At 29.8% G+C, this 18,511-nt stretch overlaps 1 protein-coding gene across 6 annotated transcripts in view; it reads left to right on the top strand.

Moving 5' to 3' along the window:
• Positions 1–18,511, top strand: part of LOC118191291 (uncharacterized) — a 234,831-nt gene that overhangs the window by 162,409 nt on the left and 53,911 nt on the right. For all 6 annotated transcript variants that reach the window (XM_085815704.1, XM_035362093.2, XM_035362092.2 and 3 more), the window contains 4 exons: positions 4,929–5,090; positions 9,445–9,510; positions 12,204–12,367; positions 16,479–16,590. In XM_085815704.1, the coding sequence (XP_085671830.1) occupies positions 4,929–5,090; positions 9,445–9,510; positions 12,204–12,367; positions 16,479–16,590 (504 nt within the window). The remainder of the gene's footprint in view (positions 1–4,928; positions 5,091–9,444; positions 9,511–12,203; positions 12,368–16,478; positions 16,591–18,511) is intronic.

Below are 18,511 nucleotides of genomic sequence, written 5' to 3'. Positions count from 1 at the left end.
TTTTTGCCTTGCTGCAAAGTGAGAACTGAATTAATTGAATGAGAAACATATCTATAATGAAATTCAAAGAAATAAATTTAAATGAAATGCACCAAAATATGTATAATTTAATAGACCATATGAGGAAGTTATGTGGTGTCCACATCAACTATTTTTCAGATTAACTTTTAATTAAGCAATGTATGCAACATTTTAATTAAATTTTTTATCATTCAAAATTTTATCATGCTGTAAACTAATTAATAAAAAAAAAAACCGCATGAACATTTCTAACTATCTGTACTATGCTGTAAGACTGGAAATGGATTGAGTTACTTAAATATATAAAATGCATTATAAGTATCTGGTTGAGAGATGCAATTTTTTTTTTTTTTTTTTTTTTTGCTTACTGGCCGAGCATAATTTTCAACAGGTTCTCTTTTCAGCAATTGAATGAGAACATCCTTCTATATGATGCTATAAATGAGCCTGTTTTCTTTTGAATTTTCTTTACTTAATCTTTTAGAAAATTTTTCGAGTAGGCATTTGCTCATATTGGCAGGTGAGTTAATATGTTTTTATGTGATTGGTGATCTAACTGCAGAGATGAATAATTCAGTTTGTAAAAAAAACTAATTGTGCTGCTAGCTGGGTATGATCTTTCTTATCTTGAACTGATTTTATTAATCATTTGATTTAAAAAGCAGTTCAAGATAAAAAAAAAATAATGATGGTTAAAAATTATGCTAATCAGTTGCAGAAAGAAAGAAATGCATTAAAACATTAGCTAATATTTTGTGTAAAGAAAGTAGACCTGTAGAAAAAAGTACTTTCTCAAAATAGCATTGCTAAAGATTGTTGAATTATTATAATTGCAAATTTAATGTTCAGTCTGATGCATTCTTAACTCTATACAGTATTTTTATATGGAAGTCCTTTCAGAGTAAAAAACATTATAAGAATTTCCGTAGTGGATAAAAATAACATGTTAAATAAAACTGATGAAAAAAATGCAGTGGTAATTGGTGTAGATATTATTTTATTGAAAATCTTGTAGCAATTCAAACTGAACTGTCTTCTCCAGCTGTTTGAAACCTTAAGAAATTTATGTAAGTCTATCATTGGTTTCCTTTGAATCATTTCCCTTAGTGTTAAAAATGTTATATGGGGAAGAATAACACTTTTTATTTTGCAAATAACATGAGGTATATTAATTAGGTTTTAAAAGTTCAGTGAGTCCTTTTGTAGATTGAGTTTTATTTTTTTCAGATTTCAATTCATGGAAGATGTTAATACAGCATTTTCATATCTTTATAAAAAACCCAAATTTCTTAAAATAAGCATGTTTTGCACATTTTAGAAATAATTGTGCAGAGCAAATTGCATGTCAGTAACATTACTTTTAATAATTATTTTAAAATTTCTTGTTTTTAGAATTGTTTCTTATCTCTTTCTGTCTCTCTCTTTTGTTAAATGTAAGAAAAGATGAGTTTTTCTTAGTTTCTAATCCTTACTAAAATAATACATTAAAATATTTTTAAGTTATTATATTAATGTGTTGCATTTAAAATATTGCTATTTTATTAAATGTAGGAACTTTAAGTTTCATTTATTGTAAATTTTGGCAGTCATTGACTTTTGTGCATGTATAGGGTGCCCCAAAGGTAATGCAAGATTTAAATTTACAAGATAAACCTTTATTTATACATAAATTGGCAAAAATGTGGCATGCTTTAAAAGAGTAACGACTCCAGTTAAGTATGAAAAATTATATCTGGAAAATGTCTTCCACATATCATATGACTTTCTCGCAACCTTAGCACATTGGATTTCTTCTTTAAGTTTTTCAGAAAGTTTAAGTAAGGATTTCTTTGAGTTTAATAGCTTAGTAAGTACTAGGCTTTACAAATCCCTGCTTATTAAAGTCACATGATATAAAATTGCATGAACTTGATGGCCAGTTGTGATCATTGTTGTCCAAAATAAGCTACTTGTGAAATTTCTGCTCTAACAACATAATGGTTTTGTGAATCACATAGTATGTGACACTATCTTTCTGGAAGAATGTCTTATCAGCGCCAAAGCAGGTGGTTTGCAACTGAGGCCACAAAAATGCTGTTGTTATCTTGAAATAGAATACACCATTGACAGTTTCAGTAATTTGTAATGTGTTTTCGCAATAATTGTGTGCTCTTGCCTCATATATTTCTCTGTCACAATTAATTCACCACTAACCTGAGTGTGATTAGTACAAAATATGCTTCAGAGAGCTTTGCCAACCCTACAGGAAAAAAAAATCCTTTATTAATTTCGAGACTCCCTATGTATATATGTGTGTATAAAACAGAAAGAAGATAGAAGAAATCTGGAAACTAAAGTCTACTCATTTTGTGCCAAATGTCGTCTCCAAAAATGAGACAGAATATTCAAATTTTTAAGAATTTTTCATATCCTTCATGCGTAGCAGGCCTTCAAAAGGCAAAGAACATAATGAAAATCCATTTAATTAATATTAAATGAAAGAAATAATATGATTTTGTTAAAACTGCAGCTCTTCTTCAAGGAGCAGACCTAAATTATACATAATGTAGTATTTTTTAATATATTTCTGGATGGATTAAAAAAAATTAAATTAAAATAAAAAATACATACATTACTTACACCCCATACTCAAATAACTCATGCAATTACCCCAAAACGATAGCCTCACACAAATAAATCTTTAAATGTAATTTAAAAAATTCAATTTCCATAAAAATACAAAATGTAATTGAATAAAAAATCTAGTAAAAACACATGTATTTTATTTGTATTAATTACGTATTTTATTTTTATCTTTAAATGCTCAAAAGGTCATGCAGAAATAAATATGATGCAGTTCTCTTGGATTATTCAGATTTTTATGCTTCAAATTATAACCCCTTGAAAAGCTGGTCTGAAAGATAAAAATATGAATAATCTATAATATATTATATATTTTAATAAGATTGGTATATCCACTTTTAATAAGTAATAAAAAATTTCAAAAATAATAAGAGATCAGCTTTAATTTTGATTCATAATATCAAAATGATTGTTCTTTGTTTCATGTTCACTGCCCATCTCTTTTCATAAAATCATAAATATTCTTGAATTTAAAATTTAATTTTTAAGAAAATAAACAATTTTTACAGCTCAATTCAAAATGATTTTCAGGTTTTCAGGGATTGTTTTGGCTACTAAAGCTTCGCAATGAATACAACAGAGTAAATTTAGTTTCAGGTGCAACTTTCTTGATTTGAGAAATAACACCGGAATGTTTTCCTTTTAAATCCTGAGCTCTGTCACTACATATGGCAATGCACTTATTCCAAGGAATTATAATTCTCAGACATAAAATTCTCAATTACTTTGAAAATTTCATTTGCAGTTGCTCTATCATGAAGAGAGTTGCAAAATAAATACTTTTTGGCAATTCGTTTATTTTCTTTGAAACGTATGTAAACTAATAACTGAATAAAGTTCATTATATCAGTACTTTCATCCAATTGCAATGCGAAATACTCACTGTGTTTTTTTTTTTTTTTTTTTTTTTATGTCTCTTTTATGGAATTTTCCATTTTTTTAATTCGGCGACCTAAAGTATCATTTGAGAATGGAATGTTATTAAGTTCATTAGCTGCTTTTTCATTGAATAATGTTAAAACGATATCTTTAGCTGCTGGTAATACAAGGTTTTCTCCAATAATGTGAGCCTGCTCAGTTTTGGAAATTATTTTGTTTACTAGGTAACTAGCTTCCAAAGCTTTTTCACTTGAAGAAACAAACATTTTCATTACTTGTTTACTATTTTTAAACTCTAATAATTTCCTCTTAAAATTTTCTTCAGATTTAGCCTTTAAATTCATGTGCTTAGATTCAGAATTAGAAAGGGTGGTTTCGTACTTTGATTGGATAATAGTTCACTGCAAATAGCACATTGAGTTTGAAGGTCCATTTCATTTCCGTTCCAAGTAAACCCAAATGATAAATAACTTTCATTAAAAGTTTCTCTAAGCAATTTTTCTGTGTTTTTCAATATTCCTAGTGCTAGTAGATTGTCCTGGATCCATCACCTGTGAATCATCACTTTTCCACTTAGTCAATCCTAGCCATTTTTTCCATTTTGAAAATCTAGGTTTGTTTTATTATTTTTTACGAATTTTTAAATGCACAGTATATTACGAGTTCTTCAAAAACAAACAACATTATTCTAAAATTGCATAGAAAATTAAGGAATACAAAGGAGTAACAAGACAAAATTCCTGCTGTTAGAGACAGCAAATCGACATAAAAAAGTTATTCTAATTAAAAATAGAACAATATGAGCCCAAAAATGGTGGCAGCATAAAGGGTACACATGTTCATAAATCGATCAATTCTAAAGGAATTAATGAGATAACTGTTATTTTTATAGGAACTTGTTTCCTATTAAATACAGCATCCATTTCTATTACTCCTTTTAAAAACGTCGTTTATGACAAGTTTTTTTATGTCTATGGTTAAAAGATTATTTGTAAAATTAGATTATTTTGCTAAAGAACGGCTATTGACCTTGAACAAAGCTCAGATTTCTTAAATTTACGAGTATTAGAGAAAAAAACTGAAATAGGATGTTGTGGTATTAAATTTTTGAATTTAATAGTTAAAAATACTTTGTTTCTTTGCATACCACATATTTTTCTCTTGTGCATTAGCAGTGGTATGCATACCACCATCTGAGAATTGCTGCCATAAGCATTTTTTCCTAGAATAGAATAATCTTTTTAATAAAAATATTGTTTTAAATCTTTCTTGTAACAATTTCTTAAAAATTCAGTCCTTTACAGCTGAGGCACAGGAATTAATTATTTTTCTATTTTTTATTTATTCTTAACCTTATGTGTGTGTGTATATATATATATATATGTATATATTAAATTTTATTTTAGGGAACTATTACTGATGTGAAAGTGCCAGGTTTTGGAATCTATGAACTGGACAATAAAATAAAACTCTATGCTACCTTAAATGCATTTCGCTCTTCTTTAAACTCTCTTAGAGTAGGAGCTCAAGTGCTTGTTTCAAATATTCATCTACTTTCCATATCCAAGGTTTGTTTATTATGGTGCATTTCTTTTAAGATATGTTTTTTCAGTTTGAATTTTTGCTAACAAGTATATTTGTGATAAATAAATAAGTACAATTAAATTTTCCTAACATAACAGAGTTATGTCTTCTGTTGATGCAATTGGCATAAAGAACAGTTAAATTGTATCCTGTTTGAGGCTGGCTTTTGTAAGCTTTCCTAATTTAGTTAATGATATCATAGTTTAATTTAAAAAAATGAGCAAATCAGTGCATATTGGTGTTAGACGAGTTTAGAAAAAGCTAGAACTTCATTTTTTTAATAATAGGAAATATAGTTTTAAAACACACAAATATATAACATATGTAAATCAAGGAAGACAGCTGCAAAATCTTACATTTGCAATTTTGTTTATGAACCACCATTGCATTTACTTTATAATAAAATATCCATCCACAGAAATCTGTCTTAATGATTTTATTATTATCTATTTTGATATTCTATTCCTTTCCTGAAACTGTTTAAATCTCATTCCATAATCAATTATCTGATAAGCATTATTTCCCATATTTTGCTTAAACTTGCTTACTGTAATTCAATTTAATGTGTTAATAATTATAATGATTTATAACTTCATTTAAGTGAACAACTGGAATTTCTTCATTTCTTTCTCCAGCAGACTTTTTCCGTCTTTTTTAAAATTGATATGCATTTCAAAAAATTCTTTCTGATGTAAAAATATCCTATTGAAATATCTGTATTCATCTTTATTTGAACTCTAAAGCGTATGCTGATTTAATTAAATCTAATTATTATCTTGATGTGTTTTATCTAGATTTCAATTTTTTCATTGAACTTTCAACATCAGACAAGTTACATTTAATACCTGTTTACTTGAAGGACTTCTTTACTGTATTCTCATAAATGCTTCTATCGTGTATTCAGTTATATCTACTTAAGGAATCTAAATCAGCTGTTTTTCATTTTCTGTTGAATTGGTGAGTACAGTATGTTCCACTTAGTGTGATCAACTTTGCCCATGACTCTTTTTACATTATATGATGAGAAAAAATATCTTTTAAAATAGCATTGAGGTTTAATTAATTTAATAAAAATATCAAGAAACATATAAAGAGGTATTTTCACAGCATTTTAATTAGGAAAATGCAGAAATTTATGAACTGTTCATAATGCCTTTAATGCAAAAGTTCATTTATGAACTGTTCATAATGCCTTTAATGCAAAAGTTCATTTATGAACTGTTCATAACGTTTCTGGAAATTAATGCCCTAATCTTAATCTTAATATTATCATGCTGTGCCCTAATCTTAATATTTGGGTGGCATCCCTCGTCAGAAGACAACATTCCAATGTAAAATTTTAAAGCAAATAAGCAATCTTTGTCATAAATGTTTTTAGGAAATTTTTTTTAAGAAAAAATTTTAATTGAAAAAGAAAGATTTGTGCCTGATTGCCCTCAAAATCAACAGATTTATTCCAAATTTACATCATATTGAGGCTACCTTTTTTCTTAATTTTAAATTGTTGACTGAAACCCAAGCAAGGCTGTTTGGTTACTTAACTCCTTACTTGATGACTCATCTATGTCACTAGGCAATTTTTATAATCTATTGTGATCTTTTTTGTGAATTCATTTTTTGTTTAGTGACTTTCCTTGAGTTTAATCTCTAATAGTTTGATCATATTAACAAATTGTTGACTGCCATGTATTTTCCATATTTTCATATACACACAAGTAGGACTTTGGCAAATCGATAGCAATATCCGAATAATAAAATTAACTGCAATCACATTAAGTGGCATCTTCTGTATTTTCAAAATAATGATTATATGAAGCTGATGTTTAAGGCTGAGAAGATTTGTTTGTTCAGAAACCCTAAGATTGATATTAATAGGGAAGCCAATATTTAACTTAAAAAGAATGTATGAAACCTATTTTAAAGATTAATTTCTGACTTGCATATTATTCTTCCATATTTTTTTAGTTTGGGCAGTTTTTATTTGGAGAAGCCATTAATTTTTTTTTCATGTTAATTGATTCTAAATACTTTAATGGGAATAATCTCACCATAAAAATCCTCATTAAAGCCATATCATTTACAAATCATTAAATTTTCATTGAAAATTATGAAAGATCTTCTTTTAAATCAAATTCAAAATTTCCTGTATGATTTTATTGGACTGTTCAAAATTTTAATTTCAATTAGAATTGAAATAATATACAGGCTGATTCATTACCAGTGTGATAAACTTTGCGGTAAAGGGTGTTGAATGGGAGGTTGTTTGAACAGTGACCCTTTTGGAAGTCTGCATTTGCAAACTAGTTCCCGAGGCAGTAGGATGGGTGACTATTCAAATGTTGAACTGGCTGACACAGACCTTGCATATGGACTTGCTGACAGTAAAGGACATGCTGCTCTGTGTTTGTACCAGAAATGTTTCCCACACAAGCATGCTCCTCATCATATGATCTTAGTATGTGTGCACAGAAAGCTACATGAAACTAGTTCTTTCACAAGAGCTGCCATGAATTGAGAGCAAATGATGAGAAAGCTAGAAAATTAGGAAAAAGTCCTATGTCTGGTCAAAGACAGTTTGAGTACGAATACTAATGTGATAGGCAGGTTTGTCCCAACCCATTGCATAGAGCAGAGTTTCTTAAACTTCTTTCAGTCTCATGACTCCTTTTTATCACTGAGATTTTTTCGCGACCTCCAGGACCCTATAATATTTTTTAAAAAATTGTGGAACCCCATAAGTATTGCGCAAATCCGACATACATGTGTGTGAAACTGTCAATTTTTCACTTGTACTGTAATATACTATAGCAGTTTTAGATCATTTCTAATTACAGACATAGAACAATGTGAAAATTTTAAGTAAATAACAGACGAAATGACAGCGTCACGTGCAAAATAAGTAAAGTGAACATTTATATTATAAAAAGAATGTGTCGAAACGTTTTTCGTTTTTTTCTTTGTCTGTATTGTCTTATCTTTATCTATTTTCAGTTACATTGCATAAAAATATTTGGTAATTGTAAAATTATTATAATAAGTTAAATATTAAAACTGCTAAAATTTTTGGTGACCTGCAGTTTAAGAAACCCTGGTATAGAGAATATTGTCTGCAAACCAAATACAACATCAGAGACTGCATATCCACTCCAGAGGAAATTTTGCTACTGATATCTTCAGCAGAGTGCGACAAGCAGCACATTTACAACATCCATATTGTTCATGGATAAGGCAATTTTCACAAGAGAAGGAGCTTTCAGTCAACATAATACCGATTTGTGAACTTTTGAACCCCCCCCCATGATACATGGCTGATTGGCATTTCTTTATCAGTGTTTGAGCAGGCATTGTTGGAGACCACCTCCTTGGACCTTACCTTTTGTCCTCTCATCTGGATGACAGGGCATAATTGATCTTCCTACAACAAGTCTTGCCAAATCTATTGAAGAAGTGCATATTCCTCAGTTATTACACCACTCAGTGTGGTTCCAGCATGACGAGGCTCTCCCGCATTTCACCAGTGATGTTATATTTACCAATGCCTATATTTATATTTGGACAGCATTGGATAGTTCTTGATGATCCAGTCATTTGCCTAATATATCACTGGATTTATAATTCCTGGCCTTTTTTATCTGCTGTCACATGAAGGCATTAGTGTACAAGACTTCCATTGATTCAATTGAAAACTTCGTCATTTGCATCTCTGTAGCTGCGAGGGACATCCGAAGCACACCAGGGATCTTCCAGAAAGTTAGGAATTCCATGTGGCATCGCTGTGAAGCCTGTGTAACTGCTGCTAGTTGGAATTTCGAACTCCTTCTGTAAAACTTGTGCACACCACCAATGTAAAACATGTAATTAAAATGATTTCTTTTACTCTAAAGTGTTGCTGTTCTTTTTCTTTGTTTCTTTTAACTGTAGCTCGTATAGAAGGCATTTTAGGCTCTGCTATGCTATGTGATTTTGAATCATCTTTGTGCCCTTACACCTCCTGCAAGTTTGTCACACTGGTAGTGAATCACCTCACGTAAGGGTAGTTTCATAGATGCCATAGCATCTGATTGTATTCTGTTAATTCATTTCGGTAAATACTATTTTTATTTAATTATTAATTCTTCCTTTAAATGTTGGCAAATTGCTTTTATTGTATATCTATATATATAAAACTGATGTCATAAACCATCTAATTTTTTTCTTAGATATATTTTTTTAGAAAATGTAATAATTTCTTATAGATTCCATAACTTTTTATAATATCATTAAATGTTTCTTGTTTTCTTATTAGGGTGTTGTTTTTATTGTATGAAAAGTCATTTTAATTTTTACTGTAATGTCTAGGATGAAAAGATACTTGTATGCTGTGGACTTTCATCCATCAAGAAAATGAATTTTCAAGACCTTTCAGTAATTTTCGTTTTCTTCTACCTTAGCATTAGAATTTTAGAAAGTTCTTTATTGAAAGCTTACATTGTACTTACGTATTAGTGCAACCACTTTAATAGAAGTTGCAAAACTTCTCTAGAAACCATGTGCAAAGTAGTTCTTCAGGCAACCATATACACTGCATAACGACAACAACAACAAAAAAGGCGGCGAGATTGTTCAATATCTCCCATTCTACAGGGCCAATGGAGGAAATTCAAATTGCTTTTTTCATGTCTCGAAAGTGCGGCTTAGGATATGTATTAAAATTATATATAACACTGTTCTAATATAGGTATTTTGACACGAAATCGGACTTTTTTAAATGACATGCCAATTTTTTTCTAAATTTCGATTCTACAACTCAAATTATGCCTAAGTATTAAATTTTATAAAATTTGGTGCGAAACTTTTGGAGAAATTGAAAAATTTATCTGGCTGCATTTTTTGAAGTTTGAACCTATTTTCTTTTCCCTCTCTGTCATTGTACACGAGCAGGAAAAAAGTCTTCATTCATACTTTCGAATAGTTTTAACAATGTGCTTAAACCTTGTTTGGCGTTATTATCGCTTATAATTTATATGCGAAATTTCAAAGCACGCCAATATGTAAATTCATGTATATCTTAGAAAATTGTGAATAAAAAACTCTAAATTTTTGTAGGTGTGCCTAGAAATACATCTACTTTAAAATGAGGTTAAAATAAAAAAAAATGCGAGTTATATTTGCATTAATCCTAAATTTTGAATTCTGGAAGAAGAAAACAAGTAAGTTTAAAAAGAAAAATGAGATATTAATAAATATATATCAAATTCAATTAACATTGAGGAGCTAAAATTTTGAAAGCTAATTTTTAAAAACTATTTGGGCGATTTTTACAAAACTTGGCAGTTGGGCATAATTTGAGTCATAGAATCGAAATATGGAAAACAATAGACATGTCATGTCAGAAAAAGTCCGATTTTGTGTCAAAATACGTATATTAGAACAAGTCTGATTTTGTGTCAAAATACGTATATCTAATACATATCCTAAATCGCGCTTTCGTGCCATGAAAAATGTAAGTGGAATTTTGTCAATCGGCCAAGTAGAACAAAAAATATAGAACTGTCCCTCTCTTTTTTTTTTTGCGCAGTGTACATTGTAAAACAAACAACATCGTCATTTTAAAATTTTTTAATGCATTTTTTTTTTTTTTTTGTTGCATTCTAAGTGCCAATAGTTTATGTGAACAAATTGTGACATTTTTCTTGAATTCAGTTTTAAAATGTATAATTGGGAGATTTGTTTGCAGTGGAAGAAACTGTAGTAAAATTTCTATAGAGTTACAGTATTTTGTTTCAAACTTGTTTTAAATCTGTTCTTAAAATAATTTCCATTATATTTCTATCAGAACATAAAAAATAAAAACCCATTTCAGAGTAAATATATTAATTGATTTTCAGGATACATTCTTGATTGTAAAGTATGTATACAAGAAGTAATTTTTTACAATTAGAAATCATAATTTTTTTTTTTTTTTTTTCCCTTTTGTAAAAAATCACAAACTGCATCAGCGTGAATGAGCTAATATGTGAGTACCATTTTTTTCTCCCCTAATGTTTAATTTTAGTGAATTAATCTTTTTTGAAGGACATATTTTTTTTATTTCTTTGATGATTACAGTCAAAAGTCGTTAATTCGGGCACCCATAATCCGGACCTCAAAGCTAAAATCTTTCTGCGCATGCGCCGCGTTGACGCATGCTCATAGGCGTTTTACGCGTGCGCACAAGACATTTACGACTGCGCATATGCGTCTGCTCAAGCGCAAAATACGTTTTCGCGTGTGCGTTTAGTGTACAGACGGTATAAGCTAAAATTATCTAATTATCTATTTCAGTTAATGTTGATGATTGCATTGTTCCTTAATCTTCGAATTGGATCCGGCTTATTATTTTTTGCAGACTGTAGGAGCAATTTTATAAAAGTAAGCTTGAACTTTCGATTATGTCAAATAGAATTTCCGATGCTGGAGCTCCCAAAGGATCTAGAAAACAAAAGTATGATTCGATGTCCATCAAACAAAAAATGAATTGCTACAAAAAACGGATAAAGGTATATCCTTTGTTTATGTAACTGTTCCGAAATCTGTTTATCAATTTCACACTGCTCTGCGCTGGGGGGGGGGGACATCGCGGCGCGCAATGAACTGGAAGTTGATCTGTCACTTCAGAGCAGATGTTTTTATTTTATTCGGCTTATAATTCCTTACTAAATGTAGTATTTAATCTCGATGTACTCCGTCTTTGATATGATTTAAATCAAATTCCTCGTCATTATAAATATCACGAATACAAATCAAATAGTTTTCTGGTTGCAATTTTCTAATTTAATGCGTAAGGTACGCATGCGCGCATTGAAAGAAACGTTTAATAAAGTAAACAAATAAATATTAAGCTTCTTTTTTTTTTTTTGTAAATTTTGATACCCTTTAGATCATAATTGCTCATTATTTTATAAATTACAATTTCATATTTTTAATTTTATAATTTCTGCATGCCATCTTACCAGATTTAAACTGATGATCGATAATCCGGAATCGCCGAAGTCCCGACGAGTCTGGATTAAAGACTTTTGACTGTATTAACATTTTACTTATTCATGTTCTCAATGAATTTATTTATATTTCTATAGGAGAAAAAAGAAGGCCTAATTAGTGATTTAAAATATCCACCCAGATGTAATCTGAGTATTTATGACATATTGTGGCTTGAAGAATTGTTTTCAAGATTAAATTCAAAATTCTCAGTAGATATTGTTGCAGGGGACAGCTCCTTCTTGTATACTACAGAGTTCTTGTAAGTTATTGAGATTTTATTTTGACATTATTTTAAACAATTCTAGTGAGTGCATTAAGGGAGGGGAATAAGTAAAACCATTTGAGGAAGATGGTTTTACTAGTGAAGAGTAAGATGGTTTTACTAGTGAACAGTGATGGTTTTACAAGTGAACCATTTGAAGAAGATGGTTTTACTGTTCAGCCTGTGGCTAAACAGTAAAATCGCTGAATGCTGGTAGTTCGACCTGGGCTCAATTCCTGGTGAACAAGCTGGTTTCATGGACGATTTCATGGTTTTCCCTCTGTGTAATATGGATACACACCAGTTTCCCTTATAAAATCTTTGATAGCCCTTTCATGCTTTGCCATAATCAAATAAATCATGAAGAAGATGATTTTTTACTGAATATCTCATTTATTAATTGATCTGCCAATGTTTGGTTTCCAAGGTAGAAATTTTAATATTTGGATTGATTTCTTTCATTGTTTGATATAATATGGGCACCTTCCACCATGTTGGCAAGGTAAATCCAAACATAGCGCAATTTGAATAACTTCAGATGAGTAAAAATTTTTAAAAAATATATTAGAAATATTTTCTTAATTTTCATATATTGATTTCGCCCACCAGCGGCCGAGCGGTAAAGTCGCTGAACACTGGTAGTTCGGTCCGAGGTTCGATTCCTGCGAACGGGCTAGCTGCATGGGTGTTTTCGTGGTTTTCCCCATGTGTAACGTGTATACGAGCCAGTTTCCCTTAGAAAGTCCTCCACGAAGGCATCCCTCCCCTTAGGCAGATAGCCCTAGTGTGCTTTGCCATAATTAATTAATTAAATAAACACATATATTGATTTCGTACTTGATGTAAATTCAACTGACCAATAATTACCTTAAAACTCCGTGACTTTCTCCTTAATTATTAAAAACCAAATGTCCAAAATAAGAAATCAGAGAAACAGAAAATGAACAATTCCTGTACCTCCCCAACATTTTAACTTGATTGGTCTTGGAAGGGCCTTCGTTGGTTACCCGACTTAAAGAGTTATAAAAGCTGTTGTCATTTTGTAATGCTTAGGGGATTACAACATCTGCTACTTTTACTGCTCTGCTGCTTTGAAAAGACAGTTTAGTTTCAGGAGATTTAGGTTGTGACTTTGCAGTCAGTAATGCCAAGAATAGTTCTACAGAGTTACGAAGACTGTATTTTGATAATTTTCAGGTAATTACTTTCTTAATTCAGTTTCAAAGGTATCAGTAAATATGGGTGGGGGTATAAAAAGTTATTTTTTTATTTAAGCAAACAATGAAAATTTGAATTATTTTACTGCAATAATTAGTATTTTGTTCACATTTTCCATGCAGTAAATTTTATTTTCCTTTAATTATTTTATTTTGGTAATGCAATAAATTACATTTTGTCTTTATTTCTTTTTTAATATTTAAAATCTTTGTCATCATTCCCGTAAGTGTAATTTCTTTAAACTTCTGAAATTCATTCAATCATATTTTTTTATATTGTAGATTTTTAAAACATCTGTCAACTTGTGAGTCTTCATTGTGTGCATTTTTAATGAACCACTGCAGTTATGAATTATAATGTAACAACTTCTTTTATGTGCTTATTAACAGTCTGAATAAATCATTGATGCCTCTTATATATTGTCAATGATTTATTTCATGCCCCTGGTTTTGGAATCTGTGTGAGGAAGAATTCGCTGATTTCTTGATATAACCTTCTCAAACATCCATTACTATGGAAGAACCTAGCCAGATTTGTTTCTTCTCTGTACAAACAGATTTTTGTTTACCTCAGTTTTTCCAGGGCCATCTGTTCCCTCATTTGGTCATTGATTTAGATGTAGAAAATATACCTCTTTCAATAAACTGCCCCAATCAATAGTCTTATGTTCATAAAGGCCAAGTTGCTTCTCTGGCCACTTAATCAATATCAGTTCCTCTGCTCAAAACAAATTAATTGTAGCACTGGTCACAAATTGCTTTCCAAAACTGTTGAGTGAGTTGTTGGAACAAATGCTTTTTCTTTGCTTTCAAATTTTCTCTTTGCACCTTCAAATATTTTCAGTGACATATAGTTTCATTTCATGGTCATTTTCACATATCTGAATGTGAGGGTAAAATGCCTCTTTCTTGCAACAATAATTGTTAACATAAAACAAGTGTTAACAGTTGTTAACATAAAAAAATAAAATTAAAAAAAAAAAAAAAACTTTACTGCTGGCCTACTCACAACTCATCTCATCTCATAGAATGTTGCTGTAACGTACTCCCTTTACTGATTTATTGCTATTCTTAGCAATGTTTTAAAAATGAGAGCCATAAAAATAAGGAAGTACTTGAAAAAAAGTGCCCTTTTTTCTACTGAATTATTGCCTATCAATAAAACCAATCTTTCCAGAGTTTTCAAAATGTAATGCCAAAATGTCTGAAATTCTGTCTTATTTAAGTATTTGCTGATTCAAGCACTTTGCGTGAAATGAAACCAAAACATGGATTGTTTTTAAGAAGAGAATTTAAGAAAGACTAGGAAGGAGGAGAAATGCTGTAATATGGGTAACTTAGGTCTATATCTGACTTTTAGCAGAATATGGGTATCTTTTAGCAGAATATGGGTGACTTTTAACAGAATACAGATAGTAAAACATACTAAAACAGTGAAATACTAAACAGTGTTTTTCAAACTTTTTTCCAGTGGGGAACCGCTGTAATAAATTAGAATATTATATGGACCACCTTACTTTTGCCTTCTTCAAAAACAATTTTTTAACATGTTACTGACAGTCTACATATATTTTTAAAATACAGTTGATTCAATTTCATACAACCCTATATTAGGTTAATTTAAGAAAAGATATGTTTGTTTTTAATAATTTAAGGCTATTAAAGTTTGGATAATCTAAATTAACTAAAAGTTTAATAAATATTGGTGCTCACATTAATGAGATGCATAAGCCTGCTAATTCTTGCACATCTGTTGTATGTTTAAATGTATGTTGATATGCTAAAGTCTGAGACCAACACATGCATCAAGTCAATTTCGATACTTTGTTTTTATTTACATTAGTGGTGAAAATCCCTTTGTAACACAGATACATACACGCAATCTGAATAATGATTTTTAAGAATCATTGTACTGTTAACTTTATTATCATTGTATGGTTAACTTTATTCTTTTTTTCTCTGATAATGAGGCTCAGAAATTAGAAATACATTCTGCTTAAAGTTTCACTTTATGTCCAGTGTTATTAGAGTTTACTGATTTCTTTCTTTCAAAGACAGTTTATTATTTTTAAAATCGCAATGGAAAGGTCAGGAACCTGTGAAAATTTGCTATATTTATCACTTCAAAAAAGTGTTTCAAATATTATTTCAGTGTTTCGAGATGCAAATATATACCACTGTGTTATTCTTTTTAATAATGATATCATTTTCTACTGAAAAGATTCTAAAGTTGGAAGAGGTGAAAAATTCCCCTGTTTTACACACTAACCCACAAAACAAGTTTCCTTTCAAAGTCCTTTTGTTTTGTTGTTGTTTTTGTTATTGGCACTGATACCAAAGAATTACCTTATAGACAGAAATTTAGTTTCGAGAATACATTTGGAAGATATATCTATGTACTTAAGTACATGTCATCAGCAAGAAAGGGTGTAACATCTTTCTATTTTTTTTTTACCTATAACAGGCCATTTTTCAAAATATAGGAGGACCCAAAGATAGGCTTTGAACCGTGATCCCATGTATCACCATTTGAGATTCAACGTAGATGACACTGGTTTTTATGTCACTCATGTTCAAGGATGAAATATGAATGTTTTCAAACTCACATTCTTTTAGAAAATCTTAAAGTCATCTTATTTTTAATATATTTAAAAAAATTGTTTTTTATGTTGTAGTGCTCGACTATTATCTTACTTACGCTCTAGATATGTATTTGTAAATACAGTTGTTTTATTTATCTTGAATTAAAATGCAAACTTCAAAATCTAAGTAATCAATGTAATTAGCACATATTACTATGTGCTTTATCAAAATCCTTGTATTTCATGGTTGCATATGCAATGTAAAATTTTTTAACCTGTATTTTACTTTTTTTTCCATTAATTTTATAGCTACAATATTTTGGAATATTTTTGTTCTCCAGTGGCAGACATGTTATCTATAAGACTGAGTCTTGCAGAAGAATTTTGTAGCCATCCACATAAATGCTCTGCATTTTCTGAAGTAAAACATTTTTTTTTCTTTTTTGCTGTACATATAGTAATTTCTATAAAATTTTTACAGTATAGTAGAATGGAATAAAACCAATGCAATGATCTTGCATACATTTGACTGGGAGCAATTCACAGGCTAATGTTTATGAAACTAGTTATAAAAATATTTTATGAATTTTTCGTCAACGTTGGGTTACAAAGCATATTATCCTTGAACTGCATGTTATTCCATTAATGTAGTTGAGTTCTAATAATTTGAAAATGCTTGTAACCTATCTCTATTTCTGAATGCAAACAAACAATGTTTGCACTTTTTAAAATTTCAGTATGGTCAGTTTAGCATTAATTGGTTCTTACACAAATATGAAAATCTACTTTAAGAAATACTTTATATTTATAGCATATTTTGAGTGAGCAAGTGAATTTATTTTGTTACTGAAATTATTTAGGATTTCATGCATACATGTTCGTATTCTCTTTTCAAGGAAAGCAAATATCGTAAATCTTAGCTTTTTTTTTTTTTTAAGTATGTTCCTAAAATGATCATCTTTTGATTCATCTTTGGGTTTACATTCCATTGTCTTTTAAAAGTAAACTTGATATTAAAAATGGAAAATATAACCAGGTTGAGAAGATTCTTTTATTATATCCAAAATTTCAATTCTAATGCTTTTTATAAGCTTCTGGTTGCATTATTGAACCATTTGCATATGCATGTTATATTATGTGGAACTAGCATAGGACCTATCCTCAGAATCGCTGTTAGATAAAACAATAGCTCTTCAATCAGTATTTCAAATATAATAAGTCTGCTCCTGATAAAAGTTTCAAAGCAATAAATGGACTTTTTAATGATTTAAATCTCTTTCTCTCCTCCCCCACTTTCTGCAATAATGTACGTGATGTAAATTGAAATAAATTTAATTTATGATATTACTATCTGAAAAGTTTTGTAAATATTGCAGATAGCTTTAACGTTTTATGTAACATATCTGGTACAGAATCCTTTTTTTAAAATATTAATGATGTTTTACACTGTTTTTAATTTTAAAATTATTTTTAACCCCAAAAGGACGGTTGTCCCAAATGGGATATTTGTCTCAAAACTGCATTTTCTGTTGAAGCACTTAAATGCATTGTATTGCTTTTCAAATTGCTGCGCTAAATTACGTTTAACACCCTGTATTATATTTAAAGAAATTAAATAATGAAAAATCTTCATGAATGTATGTTTGTGTAAATATTTTGTGATTTTGCTGTTGAATTGAATGTTATGTTGCATAAGTGCCGAGAATGTGATATTTAACAAATAAAGTAAGCACACAAAACATTAATAATAAAAAGAGAAAAAAAGAGGTTTGTAAAGCCCTCATTGTAAGAAAATTGAACATTCATATGATGAACTGAGAAAAGATTTGAAAAAGGGGGGGGTCGGAATCTGAAATGTTTCAGATTTTAAATTACGTCCAAAGGGGGCGGTTTTTAACTTTTTTTGTGTTATCTTTATTTATTAAATATCATCTTCTTTCCACTTAAACCATAAAATTTAGTTTAATAGCAATGTCCCATAATAATTTTAAAATGAGCATATCTTTAGAATTTCTGACACACAGTTCGACGTGCTGGAGATAAAAAGGTTTCCCCCCCCCCTCCCCCGCTGTAGAGTGTTGCCATTGCTCGCTCTTAAATCATTTAGTTACTCAAAAATCTGTTAAAGTTTTACAAAATATGAAATCGATAATAAAACAAATTCCAAATTTCAAATTTGGGATTTCAGATGCCCATATTTGCAGTAAGATTATGTCATTCAAAATTGGATAGCTCTAGATAGCATTGTTTTATCACAATGCGAGAAATATACATACATTTATGCAGATTTTTCATTATTTAATTTCTTCAAATATAATGCAGGACTATAACATTTTGTGGCA

Source organism: Stegodyphus dumicola, chromosome 4 (assembly GCF_044657685.1).
Source record: "Stegodyphus dumicola isolate Sdum_Otavi_A_Nest chromosome 4, ASM4465768v1".
Lineage (NCBI taxonomy): Eukaryota > Metazoa > Arthropoda > Arachnida > Araneae > Eresidae > Stegodyphus > Stegodyphus dumicola.
Note: the sequence above shows the minus strand (reverse complement) of the source record. Positions and strands in the feature narration are given on the sequence as shown.